The sequence below is a fragment of the Stylophora pistillata genome, chromosome 1 (assembly GCF_964205215.1).
Source record: "Stylophora pistillata chromosome 1, jaStyPist1.2, whole genome shotgun sequence".
Lineage (NCBI taxonomy): Eukaryota > Metazoa > Cnidaria > Anthozoa > Scleractinia > Pocilloporidae > Stylophora > Stylophora pistillata.
Window position 1 is genome coordinate 2,341,124 of NC_142519.1, and position 26,847 is coordinate 2,367,970.

The window sequence follows — 26,847 nt, forward strand, 5'->3', positions numbered from 1 at the left end:
TTTTCAATGGGCAATCCCTTTTACCGGCTCTAGGAACCACCACGACACTGACACTGTTTAACGTTTCATGATGACTCCAGACTCTTGGTTAGGAGAAGTGGCAAAGTGCATATTATTATTGACTCTTACCGGCGTTTTATGGAGTCTTCCTTTGGTCAGAGGCGAAACGTGTAATTCCAACTTAAGAAGTAAGTAATGAGCATCTCTATCTTTTTTTAAAAAGATAGAGTGCTTAATCTATTTCTTGATTTAAGCATTTGTTTTTGATCCACGAGTTTTCTCTCTTGCACAGTTAGACCCGTTGTCGATATATCTTCAAGTCCAGAAAACAACAAATTACACATTGGTGCCTCCATAACCCTGACTTGTACAGCGGAGCCCAGGAAGATAGACTCAGGATATATGGATAGATGGGTTGATTATATCGAGTGGTACGATCCACAGGGTAGACACGTTGGAGCTAAATGCCTACAGCCCTCAAACATACATGCTTATAAACTTAAGTTAAGCTGTCTAATGGTGCTTACAAATTTGACACTTGAAAACTTTGGATCTTACACTTGCCAAGCGGGAAATGGTTATGCAAAACACTGCACAAGGAGTTCATTTGAAATAAGGATACCAGGTAAGCAAACCAGGCTTATCAGAATTTTACATAAAAATAGACATCCCGTTTTCTTTAATACAAAGGTAGATGCTGTGTTTCGCTGCGATAGAAGATTGTTTTGTTTTGTTTTGTTTTGTTTTGGTTTGGTTTGGTTTTTTTGGTGAGTTGTTTAATTAAGGAAAAGGGAGCGCCAAATAATCAGCATTTAAGAAACTCCTGGAATTTATGGACACGCAATTCCAATATGTATTTCATTGCTAAAGGAAATTCTGCAAAGCTCCTTCCTGTGACTATTGGCTGACAGCAATTGAAACGCACTGCTCAAAGAAAGAAATCACTGCACCACATGCATCCAAATAAATAGATCGATATTAATTTGCAGATGTCCATAGACCTGAGATTCTTGAAGGTCCAAGGAATCAAAGTGTCCTGATCGGCTCCAATGTTACTTTTAGCTGCACTGCCAAGGGTCTTCCTGGGCCAACTATCCATTGGATAAAGGTCAATACTTCACACATTTTACGAACCAACCCCAGAGCACGAGTTCTTCAAGACGGCCGAACGAATCGCAGCCAGCTGTTGATTATAGGCGTAGAGATGGAAGATTATGGAAAATACCAGTGCATTGCAAACAACAGCTTTGGAAGAACTCAATCAGGAGTGGTTGTCTTAAACATAGGTTAGATGCTTTTTAAATAACAGGGAAAATAAGGATCTTGACGAGGGTTGCTCCTAGGACTTACTTTTGAGATCAAAATTGCGAAAGTCTTCTACACCTCTTTCTTCATCATAAGCTTTTTCCTCTTCTTCTTTTTCATCCCTATCTATAAATCATCGCGTCACATAAACTCAAATAGTTGCTTGGATGTGTATTTGCAGATGTCCAAAAACCTGAGATTGTCGAAGGTCCAAAGAACCAAAGGGCCTCGATTGGTTCCAATGCTACATTTAGCTGCACTGTTAAGGGCCTTCCGAGGCCAACCATTTATTGGATAAAGGACAATGCTTCATACCCTTTACAGTCCAACCCCAGAGCAAGTGTCATTCAGGAACGCAACTCTAACGACATTCGTAGCCTGCTCTTAATAACAGGAGTACAGAGAGAAGATTATGGAATATATCAGTGCATTGCAAAGAACAGCGCTGGGAGAAAAGAATCAGGAGTAGTTTTTCTAATCCCAAGGAATTTAGGTGAGATTTATATAATAAATGAATGTAGATACTCGCTTTAGCTTGTGCCTTTGGCTAACTTCATTCATACAAGTGAATATTCGCAAAAAAAAAGCTATTTCAAGAAATTCCAATGAAAAGGGCACGATTTTCCAAATAAAGCAACTTCATTTGGCTCATTTTATAGTGCGTTTTGCTTTTATATTCCCATGGAAGCAAAAATTATGATGATAACTTAGGTTGAACGCCTTGAGTACATTTAAAAGAAACAGTGTCACATTTACTCCTCTTATCTTAATTACCTTGAGAAATCCCCTCTCAACATAATATTAATTTATTCTCACCTTTGCAATAATATTTGTGTTTTTTTATTTTATAATCACAGAAAAGCCAGAGATAGTCGAACATCCAAAAAACCAAACTTATTCTATTGGTTCCGACCTAGTTTTCAGCTGCACCGCCACGGGTCTTCCACAGCCAAACATTACGTGGATTAAGAACAATGATCCAAATGTTACAAAAACCAATCCAAGGTTAAGAACCATTCTTGATTTAGATGACACAAAATCCCACAGCGTGCTGCTGATAACAGAGGCGACGAAGGAAGATGCAGGCACATATCAATGCTTTGTAAATAACAGTGCGGGAGAGAGGACGTCAAATGTGGCTTCTTTACACATAAAGGAAGGCGAGTTATTAAAATTAAGGGAACAAATCGTATTCTTTCCTGAAAAAAAATTTATCGAAGTCATCAAAATTGAAATGCAGACCGTATAATCAAAACGCATGAATGTGCACTGACAAAACAATGCGTAAACATTTTCAAACTTCGTTTTGTTAGACTAGCTACAGATTTAACAATTGATTACACGTTTGGATTGCCTTACCTCAATATTCTTCATGCGTGCAAGTTACAATTGACTTTCGCAATAATATTTCCCACCCTACGTCGCGGTCTCGACTTCGACTGGAGGGAAACTATCGAGGGAACGCCATTAAAATCAAACTGCCACGCTTGAACAGTTCACACGTGATGGAAAGAAACTTAAGATGAAAAATTAAGTTTTACATAAATATAATGATCAAACAGACTGAAAAAGAAAACGAAAATACCATTGGAAATAACTGAATTATGCTATTCAACTCGTACGACTCAAAATACGAGGTATCTTTGCCATACAATATATTCTGTTAAATCGTTCTTCCCGTGCTATCTACAATTATGTGCATATTAATACCCAGCGTTAAAACATCAACTCAAAGTAGAACGTTCGAGCGTGACTCGGGTGTTACTCTCAACTGTACTGGTTACACAAGTGGTGGTAACAACCATTACATTTTGTTCAAGTATGATTGATGAAGGGACTGCCTTAACTTTTACGATTCGGTAGTGTTGTCAGCGGACATTTGGTTGAAATCGAACACTCGTGATGGAACAGTCCATCACCCAATCACATAACATATAACTAGATAAATCCAATAATCACATAATTGATTAGATTGACCATAGCCATGGCATGGCATTCCAAGCAGGGAATTTACCACAATGTGAAAAGCTATCATTTCTAGAGCTTTTAGGTGTGTATTTTTCAAAAACTGTAATGGTTAAGCATTAGAAGACCGAAACTACAAGGCCCTCTTTCAGCGATCTGAATACATTTTGGTTTTCCTGGAAGCTGTAGCAGTTGTAATTAATTGATCGAATTGGACTTTACATGGTTCTGTTTTTTAGCATTTTAAATCACTGTCATGAAGGTTGTAGGCCATTTAGTTTCTAACTTCGTTTGAATTGTATCTTACAGCAATTACACCAGTAAGACTACAAGAAAGCTCAACCATTTACATGGCGATAGCAGTCGCAGTATCTTGTGCTGTGATAACTGTGCTTATCAATGGTGTTTTGGGGCTTTGGTGGTACATGCGTTGTAAACGTGGTAAAAAGGTAAACGTTCTTTCTATTTTTTTTTCTTTTTCCTTTTTATGGAATGGACAAATGGAAACGGAGGCTCTTGAAAACGTCGAAAATCGTATATGTACTGTTGCTTTCATTTACATTTTTGACGTCTTATCGTGGACGACAGACGAACACGGTTCAATAGGGATACTTTTTCAATGAGAACGGAGTAGCGTGGACAATTGAGATAAAAAAGAAAGCGCTACTATGGGTGAAAATAGTTTGCTTCACTTAGTTTGAGACAAAAAGGACACGTTTGAAAACGCCTAAGTGTGCCTGGCACCCAAGTATGCTTCTTTGAGGTGTATGTAGTTGTTTACAGTTCTCTAAAACTTAAAAAAAAAAAAAAAAAAAAAAAAAAAAAAAAAAAAAGAACTATTTTATCCATCACTCATTCGCTTCCCTTTTACTTTGAAAACTACTGGAGCGCTCTTGGCCGTAAATAAAAATAAAAAAAAAACAGGATTTGAGGAAGATAGACAACAACAAATAATCAAACAATGCACAAACACCCCTCTTGGGTTACTCGTCACAATTTTTTTTTCCTTTGATAAACCGCAGCTGGAAGGGCAAAAGAAAGTCGCGAGGGTCCATATGAGCAACGGCAAATGCGAAAAAGTCTTCTTTACTCAGGATGCTGTAGAGGCCCCGTCACTTGGAACCAAGAGCGTGGGAAAGGTCGAAGAAAAGTTGCTTCTGTTCCCAATGAATAACGGTTTGGAGGAACTGTGATCGTCCGGGCGACTATTTCTAATAACACACACGGAATTTTCCATTTCTTTTTTCTATTTCTATTTTCGGTTTTTTTTTTTCTTTTGCCTTTCCTTATTGAAGTTCGTTTTCTTTTGTTTCTGGACTTGAATGAATTCATGTAAATTCGTTTGCTTGCTGTCCTCATGTCCAAATGAGCCAGATTGTAAATCTGCGTTATCTTTTGAGTTAAAATATATGAGTATCGGTATGTGGGCTCGGTATGTATGTATGTATGTATGTATGTATGTATGTATGTATGTATGTATGTATGTATGTATGTATGTATGTATGAATGTATGTATGTAGGCCTCTGACTCCAAGACTGATGTAGGTGACAATGAAGAAACTAATGCCAGGAAAGAGCTGTTTTATCATTCAGATATCATATCTAAGCATGCCTTGTTCGTTGTAATTACTGCAGATTTGATGTGTTTCCGATATGTTCCTGATCGCCTGACAAAAGAAACATTCTTCTCGTATGCTTAGTTAGTCTCGATCTGTTGTTGCTACAAGTTGCCGACATTTCCTTGGAAGTCCAATCGTTGTCTACAAGTCAGATAAGGTGGTTGAAACGATATAAAATCTAGTGATATATTATAAAATCTAGACCATTGTAATCAAACTCGAGTAAAGTTTCAGCTACATTTGTTGGCTTGCCGGTCTGTCTGAACTTAAATGAAAATGGCTTAGGCGATGCTTTAAGGAATTCCTAAACAGTCGGGTACTTCCGTCGTGCTGCGAGCTGTCTAGACAAAGTAAGGTACAGAAGGGTGTGTGACTTTACTACTAAAAAGGATGACACTTCTTACATGCGCCAGTGCAGAACGGCGCTCAACGGTCTCTTAAGGCTTTACTTACACAAGCCCAGTTTGCTCTGTACCCCACAACGAATCAACGGATAGAATGCTTAATGATGTATTAATAATGCACCTGGAGCTACCTCACCCTAAAGAAAATTAGATTAACACACGAGATACACCTCAATGCAGGGTATAACAATCAAAGCTAAAACTTGTTTAGAAAGTAGTACAAATGCGGCAAAAAAATCATTTTCGTTCCATAAGGGACAAGTACGCCTTGAACAAGTGTCATGGAGTATTAACTATTCAGTAAACAACATCACAACATCGCATTATCTTCTACAGAAATATCGAATATCAATAAATGCAAATTGCTGTACAAGAGCACAATCGCTCGCTGAAATGTCTGAAAGGTCTCTTTAGTATTTCCGTGTTTTTCGAATATCTACCAACCGCCATAAAGTCAATATAGATGATTGTACAGGAATGCCGGCTCCTGTCGATTCTTTTCACCCCTTCCATCCCTTCCATCTCTTTCCCTCATTCCTCTGTCTTTTTCTATTTTGCGTTTTCTTTGTTTGTATCTTTTGTTGTTGTTGTTTCTTGTTGTACATTTGTTGCTTTGAAGTAACTCAAACTAATGTAAATAAAAAACCTACTTTGAACCAAAGAAGTTGAAACTATCGCATTAAATAAAAAATACATTAGCCTGGGTCAGGAAAACTTTTATCGATTCACACGGGGTAAACAATATTAACACATCCAAATCGGAGTAGCGGGCAAATCTAAACTCTTCATCAGTTTTGAATAAACAATTCATTTTCTGCTATGCTCACCATGATTTTGAGCACTACATGCACTACTTTACACATAAATCCACGATTTCCCCATTATGAGCACTAACTCCAGGTGTACCGTAATTACAATCTTGTAGACTTGCATGAACATGTACATGCGCAAGTAGCGTAAGCGGCGCGTAGTCTCAGAATCGCCTTTCTAGGGCATTAATGAACAACAACTAAACAGCTAGTCATTTCACTCCCAAGATCTAATCGGTTAACTCTTGTTACTGACTCTGGTACAATTTTTATGATATTAGTTGCAATAATCTGGTAATTGCTCACTGAACAAGAATTTCCATTGTATGGAATTTTCTTTAACCCCTTCATTTGTCTGCTTGATATCGTATTGATAATGTAGGAGAAATTTCGTGCTAGTCACTCATGGGAGTTGAAAGGCTAAACAAGTTAATAGATCCCGACTACAAATTACACTTCTCAATTACTGCTCTCGGTCTCCCTGCCTGTACACGTCTTCAACACATGGAACTCTCTGCCTTTACAATAAGAAAAACTGAATTCTTAAACAAATTCAAAGATCGCTTGAAATCCTTTTTTACATCTGAAGGATGCTAATACATTCCTATAATTTACTAGTTTGATAAATATTGGTGCTCGCTAAAGACACTTCGTCCGTCGATTGTAACAAAGGAAACTTCTCTTTATAGAACAAGTAAGCTACTGCGATTCGTTGCTTGGTAAAAATTAGATTTTGCTTCAGTAGTGTGTTCATCGAGAGCATGATAATAGGTACTAAATTTAGGAGTTTGGAGAACACTTGCGTTGCCAGATCTGCATACGGCTACGCCTCGAGCCAGAACTCCTACTCTCCAGTTACCTGCTTGTTGGGTGGAAACGTACAACCAAATTGTCTTCACAATTTTTACTATGATGTAATGCTCGAATAGCCGGATCACGTCAAAAACTGTCGGTTATGGAGTACAATAAACGTACTTGACTCTTAAAGTTTCTGAAACGGTTTTTAGAAAACCAGGAGATGCGAAAGAAATTCTACAACTCTGTGTTGTTTATCAAATTTTCTAGAGCATTCTATCAATGACTTCAGTTGTCTCGTAAAACTACCGCGCAACTACCACGCAAAGTTTTCCAACTATATTAATACACTTCGTAATTATAAGCTAGGACTCGATCGCGAGTACATACCTACATACATACATACATACGTACACCTCCACATACATACATACATACATACATACATACATACATACATGCATACACACACCTCCTAGAGAACAAAAAAGACAACAACAAAAACAACAACAAAAACAAAACAAAAGAAAGCTCAGAGGGTATTGACTGACGAAATAGAATCTCAATGTTTTCGAGATTACTGTCCGGCATGCTTTTTTTGCTTTATTTGCTTTATTCGAGCATAAGAAGTCGAGTGAGGGCAAAAATTATTTTGCTATTTTTATGGGTAGAGATTCGCTAAAAGGCAGCGACAAGATCAGTAGAATTAGATTAACCATCGGCAGATCACAACTTACACCGGATAGGAAACTGTCCGTGAATATTAATCATAATCTTGTAATCAGGGCGAAAGACAAAGTACTAACTCCTCTTGTTCAGTTATGCTCATGAATACGCGTTAGGAAGTAGGCATCCCTGCGGAGGGATCACTGAATATTTAACATACATTATTTAAAATTAAAGCAAATGCAAAGAGGTCGAAGCTGGTGTAATATGAGAGTATTATGGATCATTGCAAATTAGCCAAACTTGTGACTTTTTTTTTTTAGAGTCTTTGTAATTTGGCTGAGTGTATTGTGTAAATACGATTCTGAACAAATATGTTAATAAAAATCCAGTTAGTTTGTTGCTAGAATTTTCTTGAAGGGTAAAATGCCATCTTTTCCTTCTCGGCGAGAAGTTTGGGGATTCCAGTCGAGAGTTTTTGAAGTTCTTTCACTTTAATCGTGTAGCAAAAAATTAAGCTATGGAGCAACCAGTTAGTTAAAGTGCATTTGAAATTTTAGGTTTTGATAAAGTTAGAAGAATATTTGTTGCGTTTAAAGCTTCCTCATCATTTCCTCTACAAACGCTTCTAACAAATCAAAAATCTGGGAATTCGCCTGGTGTGGCGCTATTCGACGGGAGGGGAAAATATTTCAGTTTTATTTGGGTTCACAGGCTTTTATGACATAACTTAGACACAACGTGCGCTCTGATCGGCCAAACATCTGCGCCTCGTGGTTTACAAACTTTTCTCGTGTTTTCCGGTTTATCAGCAGGTACACTGATGGAGAGTGGGGTTTGTCGCTTGATCCTTGACCAATCAGAGCGCGAATTTATGCTATAATATCAGTTATGAATTCGCCATAAATTCGATTTATCAAATATTGGTACTTTATAAAGATGATGACGTTATCATTTATTCATTTGCCCACCCAAACGGCCTTTGGCTCAGTAACTTGGGTTCCCAGGCAAACGGATTAGTCGTGTTTGTCGTTAGAGCCCTTTGCCCAGCTTATCCTATATATATCTAGAGCGAGATGCGTCAATGCAATAACGTCAGCATCTCTTTTGAGCAATAAATGTTTATCTATTATATTCCGTTGCGAGAGCAACGAGTTACTTTAAATAGCTGCGACACTTTGCTCAGAGACAAATTGTGTTGGTGGACCCTATTCCCCAGCCAAAGCAACGTTACAGTCAATGGTTAAGTACAACAAGCACAAACCATTCTACTACATTGCCGCTTTTCTTCCTCATCTTGATTTTAAATGCCGGCAGCGCTATTTGACTATTTGACCGAACGATACAAAACAACTGTACGGGTAGGGTATCATTCTTAAACCACCCAGAACAACGAACATATTATTTTTCTTATCACTATATAGTAAGAAAAATCTCTTTTTAAATATTTATCGCACGACACATGTGGAAATTTCCCCCTCAACCATATTTCATCTGGCTTTGCTTAGGGTTGGAGCCGTTTTTTTCAAATGCTTAGTGGCCACGGTCTATCTTATAGTCAAATTGTCACTATTACTTTAAAATTCTCAACTACCATTAATCATACAGTAAAGGTGTAAACTATCATAATAATAATAAATAAAACTGATCGACTAAAAAGGAAAATGATAATACCTATAATAATAATAGTTATAATAACAGTGACAAAAAATACATAAAAATGCACAAAGAACAAGCAAGCAGACACACGGGGCACCTTCTGCAAAACACAATATACACGATAAGGATAAACTAAGCTTTATAATATAGCGCACGTGTTTGCCCTATCTAAGTCCTATTGAGCCACAATGAACAACATCTTTATTTACGCACGCCCGTGCGTAAAGAAGATGACGTGAGCTTTTTTTGTTTTGTTTTCTTTTTTTTTTTTTACTTGGCTGCAGAGTTTCCGTCCTGTTAAGTTGCTGTGCAGTTTTCCTTTCCTTTAAAATGTGGAAGAAACTAGCTAAGAACTGCCCAATTTTTCTATCGGCATTGACTTTTTAGGTCCTGATCTAACAAGCAGAAAAAAGAAAGCCGAAAAAAACTCGCACGTTGCACGTTTCACAAATTTGTTGGACCGTTGAGTTTTAAAACATTCTATAGTGATACTTGACTTCATTTAGCTTTGATTTTCTCCATTTTTCCCGGCCATTTGTTTTGAGCTTTTTATTCACAGTTGTCGATTAACTGGATCAAATGCACTCGCTTAAACCAAAGGTTAAATGTGGCCTGCTTTTGGCCAGCCAATAAGGACGTTTGTTTACTTTTTCGTGCGTTGTGCGAGTTTTGCACTCTATCGCAATAGAAAAGATTCCTCGCACAGATCCTTGTTGTCGCTCTGTTATAAAAGAATCTGTTCATGCTATTAGCTGTGCGTATAACGAATTATGGATGCACGCGGGAAATTTGGAGAGCTCTCAAAAAGATAGAGTAGCTCGAGGCGCACCAAACTTTCCGCGTGCATCCATAACTCGATAAACGCACACTAAGCATGACCAAATTCTTAAATGATAAAGCGTACAAAGGAAGGGCTAAGGGCATAATACATTAAGTTATCCAACAAAATTTCTTGATTAATTAACAGTGTCTAGATTTTAGATTAATCGATAAACATCCACATAGTAAATTCGATATTCATAACAAAAGATAAGATGTTATAAGTGGAATTAGAATGTATTCGTTGGAGTGATGTTTGAAAAACCCAAATAAATTATCGCAAAGTTTCTCGGGCTTTTTAAATAGTCTAAAAGGCGATTATGAATGACTCCTTGCAAGATTAATGAAATGAAACAGCCTGAACTACGGAAATAGGTCTATGATCAGTGAAAATAGATATGACACGCATTTAAATAAAGATATGACATGAATAATTTCCATTTGATCGGAACAATTGCAGAAATCATAAACAGATTATACAAGAGTTAATCAAAGGGCTGCAGATCATAATAGCACAATCCTAAACAGATTCATCGAAATATTGTTACACCCTGCAGCTGTTTAATACAGAGCACAAAGTGTTTAATTTCGATAATTTCCTCATCGGATTTTCTTCCACAAAAAAAACTAAGTGAAGGAATTTAATGATAGAAAGGAGTCTTGGGACATACAAGATGGGGGTCATTATTAGCTTGGCTAGGGGGAATATAGATAGTGGCTTGGATCCGGAAGATCTTAGTTGCCAGGCTTAAATTAGATGATAACCCTGTATATCGCGTTTGGTTTTGAGAACCCCACTAAGTAATTTCGAAGAGAATTTTAAGACCATTGATTTAGCATTTATACTAGTGCTAGTATCACTAAAGATAAGAAAAAAAGCTTTCCATTTTATTTCCACATCCTTCAAATAATTTGATAGTTATACACATGGTGATGTCGTGTACATATCTGAGAGGACCACCGGTAAGCATTATCAAGTCAATGGCTTTCGTTTCTTTATCTGTCTGGAATGCTCATATTCTAAATATAGAACGGATATTCATTCGCTCTTTTCTTTACTTTTTCCTTTTTGGTTACTCCAAGTGTTTTCGTTGATTTTCCATAATTCTGTTCCGCTTCCAAGATCTTTTTGGCTGTTGTTTATTCCAAAGTTTGAACATTTTACTCGTAAGGTCAGTAAAACGCTCTCACTCGTTGAGTTTCGAACGTGGTTTCGGGTGATTTCGTCCGTTTTGGGAATGTTTTGTCATGGGATGAGACGAAGGTACTGGCTACTGTTGTGACAGCAAAATATTCAGTCTTCCATAGTCAGTTGGCCAGCGTGCCCAATCCTCTTTGCCAATAGTGGCACTATAGAATTCGCAGTAAGTCAAAGGGCCTCTTACTTACACTTATTAATCAACTCTAGTCAACTCTCTCCGAAAATTCTGTTCGATATATATGGTAAATTCCGTAGCATACGACGGTCATTTAGAGTCGGAGAAGAGAGGTTAGAGAAGTGAATTTGCGAGAAGAGAGATTGCAGATGACTGAGAAAGAATTGTCGATGGAGAGTCTTATTTCTGATGCCTTTCAATAAGCGTGGTATGCTCTACAGCTACTTTTCAGCTAAATACACGCTACAAACACCGCGGAAATACGTTTTGGTGACGTCACAGTGGTCAGTGGTCATCAACATTAGGCTGCCAAGCGCTTCCATGTGTTTGTGGACTGAGTTCGATGAAAACATCGGCCTTTTGCATGGTTTTAAGTCGCAAAATATCCATGATACTTCTCCTTGTTTATTATGGTTGATCTTTTGAATGCCTTTTTAATACTAAAACCACTTCTTAACGAATAGCGGTAGAGGGGAGTCATTTTGTTTGGAGTTTTGTGCTGTTTGCTGACTTTAGCTGGCCGTCGTTACGAAGTGCGATAGTGGTTCGTCAGTCGCCCTCGCCTTCAGAATTGTCAAAAACAGCGATAGTTTTCCAGACAAAGCAAGAGATTAGTTCTGTAAGATAATTTTCCGGCGAGTCTGAAGACTGGTTGGATTTTTAAGTGTTATTAGCATGAAGCGATACACGTAACTATTGAGTTGTGAAAATATTCACACTCACTTTGCGCCGACGTGCGGTGCCTTTTCATTTTGGAAATCATTCGCTTCGTTGAAAATTTACTTTTCTAGACTGATTTTTCGCCATTCCACCTTTCTGATTTTCTGTGCTATTAAGAACGGGTGTCCGTAACGCTCGAAACGTCAACTTTTGTCATCGTTACGGTGGCCAATTTACCATTTCAACTTTGTTGATATATCCAAATTAAAATAGGAAAACATTTGTTCTTTTTATATACTTGCAGTTTTATTAACAAGTTATCTCTCATGACAGAATAACGCCTGACTTAAGCTAATATAATCGTGATGTTTATAAAGGGAGTGGAAATCGAAGAAATTGTGACTTGTTTGTATTTGAGACTGTCCAACATGATTGGTTCATTTACAATTCATCTTTAATTGAGTCTTTATTGATATTAATCGATTGTAGATCTCCATTACTTGTCCTTGGTACGTTTGCTTGTACTTGTTACTACAACTGCTACTTTAATTTCCCAAACAGCTCTATTAGTTTTACACGCAAGCATTTTCAATGAAACCCACTTTTTTATTATGATTATTATATTATTATTTACATATGATACACGATCCTCGCAGTAGATAGCGCTATTTAAGTAAAAGCGAAAATCAGACCTGAAAAAAATCAGGCCTGTACGGGATTCGAACCACTGACCTCTGCGATACTAGTGCAGCCCTCTACCAATTGAGCTAACAAGCCATATATTTACATATCTCATTGTATCTGATTTATCACTTTCATTTTCGCGCGTTCTTATTTTAGAAACGTAAATAGAAAATGACCCCTACCTTTTCCTCATTACGTCATTTAGAATCTTCGAGTCGATGTTTTCAACGGAACTTCTATTCTTAAAACGCGTCTTAATCTATGTAAAGTGAATTGGGAAGGTGTTTTTTTCTGAGTCGCACAGCGATCTTGGTTGATAATTTCCGTACATCTTCAATATCTAATGATAAAAATAAGCGAAAGAAGTTTTACACTACGTTTCGATGACGCCATGTCATCATTTTTAAGTGAAAAGAGAATAAAATTTTGACAATTTAATATATACCGTGTAAGGCGATAAAGCGTAAAGTATGCATGCAAAAAGTGATTATTTAAATAAAATTTAAATAAATAGTTTTGGGCGTATGGAGTCTGATTGTGTATTCAAGCATGGCCTTTTCTTCTTTATGAATAACATTTCATAAATCGATGAGACAGTCCAGTTTCCGTTACACTTCTTTATCACTATCAATATAATTAACAGTGGCAAAAAGAGAAATTTAGGAATTCAAAAGACTTTGCTGGAACAAGGTGAAAAACTGTCATAAGGAAAGTCTTTAGCTCAAATGTAATTCACGAAGTGCGATAATTACGTTGTTTTTAAGTAGGCGTAGGTCAAACAGTGGCCCTCTATGTCTATTTACGTCAAAGGTGTCTTTGTTTTATTGTTAGTTCTCATTGATAAACAGTTGTTTTTTATGCTTCCAGAATGTTTGGAGGTATGTGATAAGATATTATAAGGTATAAGTATATGTAAGATATCTAAAACGTTGTAGCAGAATCAGCTGAAGACTGCTGCTAAATCATGGCTCATTGACTATTCTTTCCAACTCGTCGTCAACAAAGTAAGGTTATAAATGTCTTTTATATTCTTTTCTAGTTGTTATGATAACCCTGTCAGCTTGAATTTCCAACGCGCAGTCCTGTCCTTAACATTATTCTTTGTTAAATTTGTCATGTATAATTATAATTGTGTTTTCTTTCAGTGGTTTTTTTCCTATAACTTTCGTTGTTTTCTCATCTCAATTTATTGCTTTCTTATTTTCTCTCTGTCGCACAACGTTGAAGTCGACGAAATTTTTATCCCCTGTCACATGCCAGCGTTGGTAGCACTTACTAATTCGCGGTCCAAATATTGCTGCTGTCACTTTCCATTTTATTGCTGCAACAAAGATTTTGAAAGGGAGAGTCTACGTCTTGTCTCCCTTGCGAATCTACTTTTCGATCTTTCGCGAAAAGAGAAATGAAATTGCCCCCTTTCTAAAAGTCCTTTGTCACAGATATTACTTGAATCTCTGTTTTCAAGTCTGCTACAGTCATCACTTCTAGAAAAAACATTCATCGTGATTCGGCTACTTACCAAAAATATTTATATACTTTTAACTGTAAAACGTAATATTCTTAATCACTGCTCTATGCATGCATCGATGGCGAAAATGAAATGGCAAGATAAACCTTTTCGTATACTGAAAGATGGCGAAAATTACATAAAGATATTTACTTTACAACCTTGTCGAGGTATACCAAGTAGATAAACCCAAGGTAGAAAAGATTACATTTATAATCAAGCACTGCTAAAAGAAGGCACTACATTTTTTTTTTTTTAATTTTATAATTTCCTGAATTTACTGCTATTGGTGATCACGGTGACAAATTCGCATAAAATCTTTCCAGATCTTAGATCAACACAATAACGTTTGGACAAGCTCTGGCAAACGCCAGCTTTCCTAGTTTTCTTGTTTTGAATTGTGCTTCGCTAATTTTGCCTGATATATTTTGAATAATTCATTAGGTGATTGGTATCTTGACGGCAGCTTCAGATTGACAAACGTTAAAATTGATTGATTGATAACTGGCACATAATATGTTCTTTGTCGAAATTGCCATGGTTGAAGATGCTAACATTGTATGAGCATAGCAACGGCCTATTTAGTTAAATAAAAATTTGCCTTCCCTTCTGGAAAACGTCTTATGCAAATATGTCAGTGTGTTTGAAAAGCTTCCTCTTCGCTTTTTTTGTCAACGCTAAAACGCTCAGCCAAAGCTTTAAGATGTGTCCGGTTTTAAAAGCGCGCCAAATACATCGTCTTCAATTGACGGTTGACATGACAGTAAGGATAAAGTTTGTGTTTAAATCTGTCCAGAGGAACCCTTTTAAAAGGGATAAGGCCTTAAGTAGTAGGTTAATGTACAAAACAGCGAAATGTCACTTCCTGTACATTTTCACTGGAGCTGGTGATGCTTAAAGCAGTCAGTGTAGATCACACGCTACGATCAAAGTCAAGAATCAATCAAACGTCGCATATAATTAAGCTATGTGATAAAGATAACTCCTCAACTGATCTTAAAATTTATTCATAAAAAAACATGCAATTTAACTTGATGGCAGGATAGTTATCGGCGTTATGCTCTCTGAATGATTTGCTTCCCCACGATTTAATTGAATCCAAATCAAAACACGCAATTCTTGCGTGCTAGTGATGAATAATGCTTGGAGAAACTCGCGTGGGGGTATTTCATGGAGCACGTAGCACTTAAAATTGCTTTGCGTCAACGTAAGTCACTTAAAGGTTTCAGGTCAGCTAGCCAGTCCATCCGCTATCCTTCAGCAACCGGTTGGCTCATCACTTCCTGTCTTCTTTGAACGAGTCATCACCAAAGTAAGATTTTATCCTTTTCCTGTTTCTTGATATTAATCACAGTGACGTTAACCTTAGAGGGAAGTAGCTAGGGATGGCAAAAATATAACCACCCATAGGTTCCTGCTTCTAGTGAAAATAACATACGACCTATTGAATAGAAATCAGTCTTCTTCAAACAGGGCTGCAAGAGGCTATTGAAACGTTTTGAGATTAAAGATAGCCACTCAATCTAGAATTTTGACTGATATATAAAGCCCTGAGCCTTCAGGCAGAATGTCTCTCCACATAAGGCTAATTCTGTTTTGAACATAATTTTTTTAATTCTGAATTTGAACCTGAAATATGAATCTCGTTGACTGCTACTAATGGTGCACTCAGACTTTTCGTCCTGCTAGATATTAGGGAGCTTTAGCATTGACGACGGCGACGGCAACGAGAACGGCAGCAAACAATAGGCATAATGAGCAAAAACAATCGCCCTGCACGTGCGTTTAACATTTTGGTACATTTCTTTGCCGTCGTCGGCAAAACAACAACGTGAAATAACCAAACTTTAGGTTTTCTCCAGAACGTGAGCGCATGAAGGTTAATTTTTCTTTCTTTCTCCTTACTTTAACGCCGTAGTGATATAGTCCCTGAATAGTTCGCCAGCATTTTCCAAGTGAAACACATCGGAATAACCTCGAAAGAGTTACAAAAACCAAAAGTTAGATTTCGACACGACGTTTTCGTTGCCGTCGTCGTCGTCGTTGCTAAAGCTCCCTATCACTGGACCCCGAGAGAAGTAATTTCTAATAAAACATTGGTAATTGGGTTTTATCAGCTATGTTGCTGATATAAATTGGCCGCCTTTAAAAGAGTTTCAAAGCTGACGTTTCGAGCGTTAGCCCTCTAAAGGAAGTGATAAGAATTTCACAACAAGAGTCACGAGCATTTTCATCATAGAAAGTGCAAATTTTGGTTCATTAAAATTTGTCCTTGAGTGAGTGGTTCAGTTAAACATGGAGAAAATTACTTTAGAAGCCAAGACTGGCCCCTTCATTAGCAATAGTGATATCCCCTAATGCGCGCCATTAGTCTTGTGTGTGGGTCAGAAAGTGATTAATATTTGTTGAAGTTAAGTTAGCACCAGACGGGAAAACGTCTTCACTCCTTCGGAGACTTGAAATTTAAGGAAGTTTTAAATTTCCTTTCACGCCTGTTCAAAACAGGTTGCTTTTCAGTTTAACACGTACTCGAAAAAGATAGATACGCCTAAGTGGCATTGCCCACGTAGCTGTGAAATATAAAGGCGATTCGCAACAAAGGTGTAGTAATCTGCGGTAGATTGTCCAGTCTACCCGGATGCTATAGCTTCCACTATGGCTGCTTTATCGCATTTTTGAACGAGCTGGCACCAATTGCAAAGTAAGACCCAATGTTTTTTCCCTTTTTTAATCATTTTTCACTTTTTGCTAGCTATTGAATCCAGACGAGTTTGACTTTTTGTTCGAGCTGAAGATGGCCTTTACATATCCACCTTAAAGTTTCCTTCACCCTTCAGAGTATACTTTTCTATACGTCACAAGTAGGGTGGAGGCAGATTCATTCTTTATCACACAATGTCACAATATGCTCTTTTATTCTTCTAAATTTCTTGTATATATAGCAAGAACATGTAAACAGTTTATATTTTCTTGATATATAGGCAGTCAAAAAAGTATACTTTTTTTCTTCGCCAATGACCTTTTACTCTAAATTTTAACTTAAGATGTTACTTATAGATATCAAGTGTTCGAAAACAAAACCGGGACTGAAATTTGTCAGATTTCAAATTAGGGATGGACAGAAAGAATATTTATAAAGGTTATCATCGAACCAAAAGGAACGTGTAAAACTGATGTGAGCTATTATTTCAAGCGATAAAAAAATTGCATTTCTTTCGCTTTATTTACAATTCATTTAACTGTACACTGATTTAATGTTAGGCTACGGGATACAAATTCAATTGGTACCTGGTACGGTCGTCCAATTTCATCAAAGTCAATTTTCAAAGAAGAAAAATAACGAAAAACAACAAAATAGAAGTGCAACCTCACTCCCTGCAAGTTCGCTCTCACCTCAACTTGTTCATCCCATCAAATAAATCGAGTTCGCTCCAACATCTCTCATCTCAAGGTTAAAACTGGTTAAAACTGGTTTAAACTGGTTGAAACTGAAATGGTTATAACTTCCGAAATCAGGACACTCCTTGTGAGCCGGCTAAACCTCAAGAGACTTGGGAATTTATACAAGAATGAGACTTAATTTGAAAAACCTTAAGCCATATCAAGTCATAACAGCAAACAACGTGTTAATAAGGGTAAAGGGTAACATCTTTCTCAAAGGAAAAACATGTTCGTCTCAATCGTTCAATACTCAACCACAAAGTATTTTCGATATTCAGTTGTCTTCGACTTCATCGAGGTTTGGGTGCTAGTAATAGATAAGCCTTAGGTGCAGGCGTCTTATTAGAGCGATTGCGATCGTTTCCTCGAGGAGCTAGGGTTGTCCAATACACCCAACCGCTGCGAATCGTAAAAGGCAGTTGACGAATCGTCAAACCGGAAGTCGATTTGCGGCAACGAGGCGTTTTATTTAGTTTCTTTTTTAAATCTTAATTTAAACACGGAAAATTATCAGTTACATAATAAAAACTAACATTAATTAACTGCTTTACATGATTGCCGTGTGGGAATCCTATATATCGACTACGTTAAGATTTCGCCTAAAATGGTTAATGGATGAAGCACTTTTTAAGTTTTTGGGCAATTTATTCCATAATATGGTCCCGCTGTAAGAAAAGCTTCGTTTCAAATAATTGGTGTTTGGTTTGGACAAGGCCAACCTCCCCTCAGAGTTTCTTATGTCGTACACAGAGTGACGCTGAGAGAAAAGACTTTGTAGATATTGGGGAGCAAGGTTGTTTATAATTTTGTACATCATTAGGGCTTTTTGTTTCTTTCGTCGAAGAGATAGCCTCTCCCAATCGAGGGTGGAGAGAAGGTGGTTTAAACTCTTATCAAAGGGTAATTTAGTAATAATTCTGGCTGCTCGATTCTGTAATTTTTGGAGCTTATCGCTTAAGTAGCCACTTAAACAGTCCCAGACAGGGCTGCAGTAATCAAAATGAGGCATAATCAAAGCGTTATTTATTTGAATTGCAGTTTCTTTTGATATAAGGGGCCGTACACGTATTAGGGCGTCTATAGCTGAGGAGACTTTCTTGCAAATCTCTTCAACGTCGCTACCCCAAGAGAGTTGGGCATTTATAGTAAGACCCAAAGATTTGGTCTTGTCGACTCTCTTGTTGCAGCGCCCCGCAGGGAGTTGGGAAAATCATTAATGTATATTAAAAATAGCAAAGGACCCAATATGCTACCTTGCGGCACGCCGCAACTGAGGGTACGGGCAGATGGTAGTTTGCCACCGACACCACATCTCTGAGTTCGGCCAGTCAAGTACGACGAGAACCACTTAATAGCTGCTAGATCGACACCCAAGTATGACATCTTGCGCAAGATTATTTCATGATGAATGGTGTCGAATGCCTTAGTAAGGTCAACAAAGACAACACCGTTTAAGAGACCACTGTCGATATTTACCGACCAAGAATTTGTTGCCTCAAGCAAAGCCGTAAGCGTACTATGTAGAGAACGGAACCCTGATTGGCAACCCAATAGCAATTTGTTATCATCTAGATAACGAAAAAGTTGATTGTAAACAATTCTTTCAAAAACTTTGGAAATTATAGGGATTACAGATATTGGTCTATAGTTGTTAGGATCCGATTTAATACCCTTTTTGAAGAGAGGAGTCACTTTGGCCGTTTTCCAATCATTTGGATATATCCCCATGAGGATAGACTTAGAGAAGATTGAGGTAAGAGAGGGTGCGATGATATAGGCAGCTATTTTCAATAATTTACTCGGAATTATATCAAGACCAGTGGCTTTCTTTTCGTCAATTTTCGACAAAATGTTAGACACAATATCAACGCTCGGAATTTGTAAAGAAAACGAATGAGTAGAGTGTTCTAAATAAGACTCAGGATCAATATCAACGACAGGAATATCTTGTGCTAATACTTGCGCATCGTTTGTAAATACCGGAGGTCTGAGAAACCATCTCTTAGGACATGAAAACGCATACCGGAAGTCAATTTGCAAGAGACTTACAAGATATTCCGCGAGTGTCTACGATAGGGGCTTGAAGATGTTGTCCAATCGATACGAATCGAACGAATCGTCACAACAAATGACGACCCGTCATACTGGGTGTCGATTTGCAAGATACTTGGAAAAAATTCCGCAAGTATCTGTGAAGGGGGGTGAAGATGTTGTCCAATTAAACGACCTAGTCACAGTAAATGACGACCCGTCATACTGGATGTCGATTTGCAAGACAGAAAAAATTCCGCAAATATCTGTGAAGGGGGGGAGGGGGAGGTGAGATGTTGTTGAATCGACACAATTCGATCGAATCGAACGACTCGTCACGATAAATGACTACCCGTCATACCAGATGTCGATTTGCAAGACACTTAGAAAATATTCTGCAAGTACCTGTAAAGGAGGGTTAGAAGATGTTGCAGCTTGGGCAGATACTGAGTCACAAGGTTTTTCAAAGCGTAACATTTCCTTGTATTTGAAATCATTTGGTTATTCTAGTCTTTTTAAAACGATTAATGAATTGTTCAAAACATGTAAGGATTTAAAATAGGTTTTGAGGGTTGTTCAACTTTCCTGCTGACGACTCGATTCGACCCGTGCAAATGGGGTGGTTCACCATCGTGAATCGTCAAAGTATTGTGTTCTTCTGCGAATAAATTTCAAACTCAAGAAAAAACGAGTGGAGTCGACCCGTGTAGATTCGAATAAATTGAATACCCCAATTTAACGCTCTATGTAATGTAAGGAAGTGAAGGGTTTTTTTTTTGTTTTTGTTTTTGTTTTTGTTTTTTTTTTTTTTGCGAATCGATATCGATTTCGCTGAAAACGCGTCTAGTAGACCCGTTGGAATCGTCAACGCTCAAATGAATGTTGCCTTCTTCTGTAAATCGACATCCGGTGTGACGGGTCGTCATTTGCTGTGACGACTCGTTCGATTCGAGTCGAATTGTGTCGAAGCGTCAACATTTTCTACACTGTAGGGTTCAGAAAATTCTGACAATAGACTTCCGGTCGCTTCACGCTTTAAAAACGTGGGAGATCCATCTCGTCTTCTGCAAATCGACATCCGGTATGACGGGTGGTCATTTGCTGTGACGAGTCGTTCGATTCGAGTCGAATGGTGTCGAATCGTCAACATTTGCTACACTGTATAGTTTATGATATTCTGACGATAGACTTCCGGTCGTTTCACGCTTTGAGAATGTGAAAGGTTCATGTTGTCATGTTCTCGTACCATGTCACTTATCTTCACTCATTTCTCACGTGCCACCTCCGGTGTGTTAACGGACAATTCGACTTCCGGCATACCATGGTAATCTCACATATTGCTTACGCCTCTTGACTTCCGGTATGTTAATGTACGATTTCACATCCGGTGTTACGATTCGTTAACGACCGTAGACGAATCGCAACGGTTTGGGTGTATTGGACATGTATGTCCTCGACCGGCCATCTAGTATAATTGACGTTTTAGAGAGGGGAGGAAGTGGGAAAGGTAACTGCCCACCCTCTCCTTTGTTTGTTCCGCTTTTTGACTGTTGCTTACCCCTTGGTACAAATTTCTTTCTCTTCTCAGCCTTCCGCTGCTGCAAAAATCAAAGATGACGGCTAAAATTTTCACTTAAATGGTACTGAGCATTCGCCCGCCAAAACTAAGCTTGCTTTGCAAACAACTGACATATCACTTTGTAACAGATTATTGAATTCACTGAAAATCCTAATCATCCATAGTTCTATACACATTCCTTTTGGTAAGCCTTCAGATAGATTTAAAGAAAACATTTTCTTAGGGTGTCAGGTCCTTTACGGTCAGGTGAAACTTTTTCTTTGCTGATTTTCATTCCGGTTTTTTCCAATAGGCAATCCCATTAAACAGGCTTTAGGAAGCATCAAAACATAGTTTTCAAGTTTACATTCCATGATGATGCGCGACTCTTGGTTAGGAGAAGTGGCACAATGTATATTACTATTGACTCTTACTGGCGTTTTGTGGAGTCTTCCCTTTGTCAGAGGCGAAACATGTAATTCCAATATAAAAAGTAAGTGGTGAAACATCGTGGTTTGAAGAGTATCTCAATCTTTTTACAACTAACTGTTTTAATCTAAATCCATCCATTCATTTATTCATTATTTCTTTTTTAACCCACGAGTTTTCTCTCCTGCACAGTTCGACCCGTTGTCGACATCTCTTCAAGTTCAGAGAACAACAGTTTACCCATTGGTGCCTCTTTAACCCTTACTTGTACAGCGGAGCCCAGAAGGATAGACTCAGTATATCTGGATAGATGGGTCGATTATGTCGAGTGGTACGATCCACAGGGTAGACAAGTTGGAGCAAAATGCCAACAGCCCTCAAACATACATGCTCATAAACTTAAATTAAGCTGCCCTTTAGTGCTTAAAAATTTGACAGTTGACAAATTTGGCCGTTACACTTGCCAAGCGGGCAATGGTTACCTAAAACACTGCACGAGGAAAGCATTTGAAATAGAGATCCAAGGTAAGCAAACCAGACTCATCATACCTTTATATGACAATAGACATCCCATATTCTTTATTGCAAAGGTGGGTGCCGTGTGTTGGGTTTCGCTGCGCTAACATATTATTACTAGTTTCTTTGGCAAAACTCAGGAATAAGTAGCCTGAAATGATCAACATCTAAGAAACTCCTGAAATGTATGGATGGGTGCCACGAAGCCAAGAGAGGACTCTTCTTTTCCACTTAAAACACTATTGGTCTGCGACATAACTTGACAGTGGTATCTTAAACTTCTGAAAACCTTAACTAAGTCTTACGTTCTGGAGCCTTATACATAGTAGTCGATTGAGTCATACCTATTTCTTAAAACACAATTCTTAGCAGTAAGAACATTCTAGATGCCTCTGGAAAGATATCCTTAAAATAAATCAACAGAATCATTGGGTTGCGGAATAAGAAAAAGTTTCTAGCACAGCTTATAAAATAGCGATGTGGTAATTCAGTGTTCTAGATTGTTCTCTCTATTTCTGGATACTTCGTTACAACAGGCAAGTCCAATATACGATTCACTGCTAAAATAAAATTTTGCAAAGTGTTATGTGACAATTGGTTAAAAGGAATCGAAATGAAATACAAACAAATTTTTTCACGCAGATAACAATTAAATTTGAATTAGGAGCAATTTAATTTACCTGGAATGATGCACTCTGTTATTAACTGTTATGATGAACTGATTCTTAGCAAAACGATGGGAATCTGTAGCAGAAAAAAAAAAAAAAAAAAACCTACATATTCTTCGGTAGGTGCGAAAAGAATTATTTCGTTATACAAAATAAACCATCACTGTGATACAAAATAAACTAATAGTAATGTTAAAAAGAAAACACGGACACACACTCATGCAGGGGAGAATGGCCCTGAAATAGTTCCCTCTGAGCACCCTCCTATGCAATTCATCTTTCTCGTGTGACACAAAAGTGTGGGATGATGATTAAAATATATTCTTTTTCCACTGTCACTCTCTTATTGCGATTGAATTAGCTTCGAATTAGATTATCTTGATATTAAGAGGAGATGCTTATCGTAATGTGAATTATTTCTTCAGGCAATGCGCCAGAATTAGTGGAAGTTCCTAGAAACCAAAGTGCTGATATAGGGGCCAATGTAACTTTCAACTGCACCGCCACCGGTCTTCCTAATCCAAGCATCTCATGGATAAAGGACAATGATTCATTTGCCTTAAAATCCAACCCAAGGGTGAAGCTCATTAACAATTCACTGGGCGACAAAAGTATACAAAGGCAGTTGTTAATTACCGGGGTGAAGAAGGAAGATTTTGGCAAATATCAATGTGAGGCGAAAAACAGCGTTGGTAAATCTGTATCACTTTCAGCTTCCTTAACTCCGAAAGGATCAGGTGAGACATGCACATGTACTAGGGTTTGCTTTCCTTATCACCTTCAAGTTGAAAACCAAACAAGTCTTTCATTTACGTGCTAAACAGCACCTATATTAATGGTGTCCCTAAGTAGGTTGTTAGCTCCGGTTAGAATTTTCTAATTTTCATCTTAGTATTATCAGGTTCCTGCTCTTCCTCAGTATTCTCGTCATCAAGATTCCACATAAAGAGTGGTCTCCTGGGAACTGGTTCTTTTGGATGTCACACGGGGTTTATGCAATACAATACAATGTTCTTTATTTCAAGAGGGTAAATACATGATTAACCTAGTAAAGATTTTTCTAACTCATGGCCCTCTGTAAACCCACCCATCCCACCCAGGGGAGGACATCCATCACACAGTAATCTCGTGTATGGGAAATTAACGTCTCCTACCCCAACCCTGCAGGAGACGGAACCTCCATTTATTCGTCCCTATCCGAGAAGACTAGAATATCTAACCATTTCTTGATGTTATAGAAAGGCAGCAAATTCTTCTCAATTATTTTAAGACCCTGAGTGTTGGTCCGGCCAGGGCTCGAACCCTCGACCTCCCGCACAACAGTCCAGCGCTTTATCCATTGAGCTAACCGGGAGGCGGTTTAGGCTCCCTACATCTTAAAGAACGGTCGCAAAAAGACAATTCCCAGCGCCAAATGCAAGGAAATAATTGTATCGGTATTAATTTGCAGATGCCCAAATACCCGAGATTGTTGAAGGTCCAAAGAACCAAAGTGCCTCTTTTGGTTCCAATGCTACATTTAGCTGCACTGTTAAGGGTCTTCCCAGGCCAACTATTCATTGGATAAAGGACAATGCTTCATATTCTTTACAGTCGAATCCCAGAACAAGTGTCATTCAGGACGGCAACAAAATTCGCAGCCTGCTCTTATTAACAAGAGTAAGGAAGGAAGATTATGGAAAATATCAGTGCATTGCAAGTAACAGCGTCGGTAGAAAAGAATCAGGAGTTGTTTTCCTAATCCCAAGTAATTTAGGTCAGATTTATGTAATAAATGAAAGTAGATACTCACTTCAGTTTGTGCCTTGAGGCTATCTTCATTCATAAATATTAATAAAGGACAAAGAAAACTATTTTAAAAAGTCCCAAAGAGAAGGGCATGACTTTTAGAAAAGCGATTTCATTTGGCTCATTCTTCACGCTTTACTGACCAAACGTGAGGTCAACATGGCTGGATTTTGGCCGATCGTGAGTTCCTTTTTGCGTTTTTATGGACCAGGACGAAGTCGAGGTCCATAAAAACGCAGAAAAAGAACGAGGCTAATATCCAGCCATCCTAACCGAACAAGCTTGGTGAATAAAGCATTTATTATATAGCAAAAATATTTCGCTTTAATAAGAATAGAAAATGACTTGTTTATTTCGAGAGCTCGGAAAGAAAACCAACCGTGTTATTAGCACAGCAGACCTAAGAGGCTCGGTTTGTTTTGACTGTCTTTTGTCGCTTTTTGCGACTTCGTTGCCGACATTGTTTAAAAGTTACGAACTTTGAAAGTCTGCTCCTCGCAATTTTTCTCTTACGTGGGCAGTCCCAAGTGGGCAAGATGGGCCCACCTTGCCCGCTCAGGTAGCAAATCAGAGCACTGGATTCGCTTCATCTCGCCTACGGGCGCTACCAGCTATATAATAATTAGTGGTTAATGCTACTATATTCTCATGGAAACAAGAATTATGATGAGTACATTTAAAAGAACGGGGTCACATTAACTCTTCTTACCTTAATTACCCTTCGGAAATATCCTCTCAACTTAGTATTCATTTTTTCTTACCTTTCCGATAATATTTTTACTTTTTTCTTCTCCTTTAATTTCAGGAAAGCCAGAGATAGTCGAACATCCAAGAAGTCAAACTTATTCTGTTGGTTCCGACTTAGTTTTCAGTTGCACTGCCACTGGTCTTCCCAAGCCAAACATTACATGGATTAAGAACAATGATCCAAATGTTACAAAAACCAATCCAAGGTTCAAAACCATTCTTGTTTCAAGTGACACAAAATACCGCAGCATGCTCCTGATAACAGAAGCGACGAAGGAAGATGCAGGCACATATCAATGCTTTGTAAATAACAGTGCAGGAGAGAAGACGTCAAATGTGGCTTCTTTACAGTTAAAGGAAGGCAAGTTATCAAATCAAGGGAACAATTCGTGTTGAAATGCAGGCCGTATAATTAAACGCATAAATTTGCACTCAAAACACAGTGCGGAAGCAATTTGAAATTTTTTTCAGTTTTGTTAGATAACCTACTGATTTTTAACTTGATTACACGTTTGGATTGCCTCGCCTCGATATTCTTCATGCGTTTAGGTCGAAATTAGTTTTCACAATAAGATTTCCCACCCTACGTCGCGTTCTCGACTGCGATTGAAAGGCAATCTAGGGAACACCGTTTAAACCAAAATGTCACGCCTAGACAGTTACTTCAGATTTCTTGAAATCACACGTAATCACATGACACGCGGTGGAAAAGAACTAAAGATTTTAAAAATATTAAGTTCTACATAAACATAATGACCGAACAGATGAGAATGGAAAACGAAAAAAGCCCTAAAAAATAACTGACTTACGCTGTCCAACTCCTGCGACTCAAATACGAGTCCAACCTCTAAACACCAGGTCTTTTTGCTCTACAATGCCCTGTTAAGTCGTTCTTCCCACATCTTCCTGCTGTCTTCAATTACGGGAAAAACTATTACTTAGATTCTTGAATTATGATCAAACATGAACTTAAAATAGAACGTTCAAGTGTGACTTAGGTGACACCCGAAACTGTCCTGGTTACACAAGCCGTTTCCTTAAATAAGACTGGTGGATGGACTGCCTTGGCTTTCACGATTCTGTAGTATTGTGAGCCCACAGTTGGTTGAAATCGGACACTCAAGATCGAAAAGTCCATCACCCAATCACATCACGTTTAATAAAATTAATCCGCTGAACACAGAATTGATTAAAGTAGGCATACCATCCAGAGCGGGGAATTTACCAAAATATAGAAAGCTGTTTCTAGAGGTTTTCAGTGTATTTGTCTAAAACTGTAATGTTGAAAAGGCTGAAATTACAACCCCTCTTTCGGTGATCTGAACACATTTTTGTTTCCCGGAGGTTGTATTGGTTATCATTAATTGATCGCCTACCGAATTGGATTCCACATGGGCCTGT

General features: G+C 38.1%; 2 protein-coding genes across 2 annotated transcripts; both read left to right on the forward strand.

Annotated features, from left to right (window-relative positions):
- Window positions 1-1,086: 1,086 nt before the first annotated feature.
- Window positions 1,087-4,692, forward strand: LOC148740791 (protein sax-3-like). The gene is made up of 5 exons (XM_088738435.1): window positions 1,087-1,286; window positions 1,487-1,798; window positions 2,163-2,465; window positions 3,580-3,719; window positions 4,293-4,692. Exons 1-5 carry the CDS (start codon window positions 1,205-1,207, stop codon window positions 4,461-4,463), a joined length of 1,008 nt encoding a protein of 335 aa, XP_088594561.1. The 5' UTR covers window positions 1,087-1,204; the 3' UTR covers window positions 4,464-4,692.
- An 8,957-nt stretch (window positions 4,693-13,649) lies between these two features.
- Window positions 13,650-26,774, forward strand: LOC148740792 (muscle, skeletal receptor tyrosine-protein kinase-like). The gene is made up of 6 exons (XM_088730967.1): window positions 13,650-13,765; window positions 21,612-21,791; window positions 21,920-22,252; window positions 23,337-23,648; window positions 24,362-24,667; window positions 25,505-26,774. Exons 2-6 carry the CDS (start codon window positions 21,671-21,673, stop codon window positions 25,840-25,842), a joined length of 1,410 nt encoding a protein of 469 aa, XP_088587093.1. The 5' UTR covers window positions 13,650-13,765; window positions 21,612-21,670; the 3' UTR covers window positions 25,843-26,774.
- The last annotated feature ends 73 nt before the right edge of the window (window positions 26,775-26,847 follow it).

What these genes read in the sequence shown, in the direction of transcription:
- LOC148740791 (XM_088738435.1), top strand. Translation starts at nt 1,205, where the DNA reads ATGGAAGATTATGGAAAATACCAGTGCATTGCAAACAACAGCTTTGGA. An exon ending in AGTGGTTGTCTTAAACATAG is followed by an intron (nt 1,287 to 1,486) that starts GTTAGATGCTTT and finishes GTGTATTTGCAG; the next exon opens with ATGTCCAAAAACCTGAGATT. An exon ending in TCTAATCCCAAGGAATTTAG is followed by an intron (nt 1,799 to 2,162) that starts GTGAGATTTATA and finishes TTATAATCACAG; the next exon opens with AAAAGCCAGAGATAGTCGAA.
- LOC148740792 (XM_088730967.1), top strand. Translation starts at nt 21,671, where the DNA reads ATGATGATGCGCGACTCTTGGTTAGGAGAAGTGGCACAATGTATATTA. An exon ending in ATTTGAAATAGAGATCCAAG is followed by an intron (nt 22,253 to 23,336) that starts GTAAGCAAACCA and finishes TTATTTCTTCAG; the next exon opens with GCAATGCGCCAGAATTAGTG. An exon ending in CCTAATCCCAAGTAATTTAG is followed by an intron (nt 24,668 to 25,504) that starts GTCAGATTTATG and finishes CTTTAATTTCAG; the next exon opens with GAAAGCCAGAGATAGTCGAA.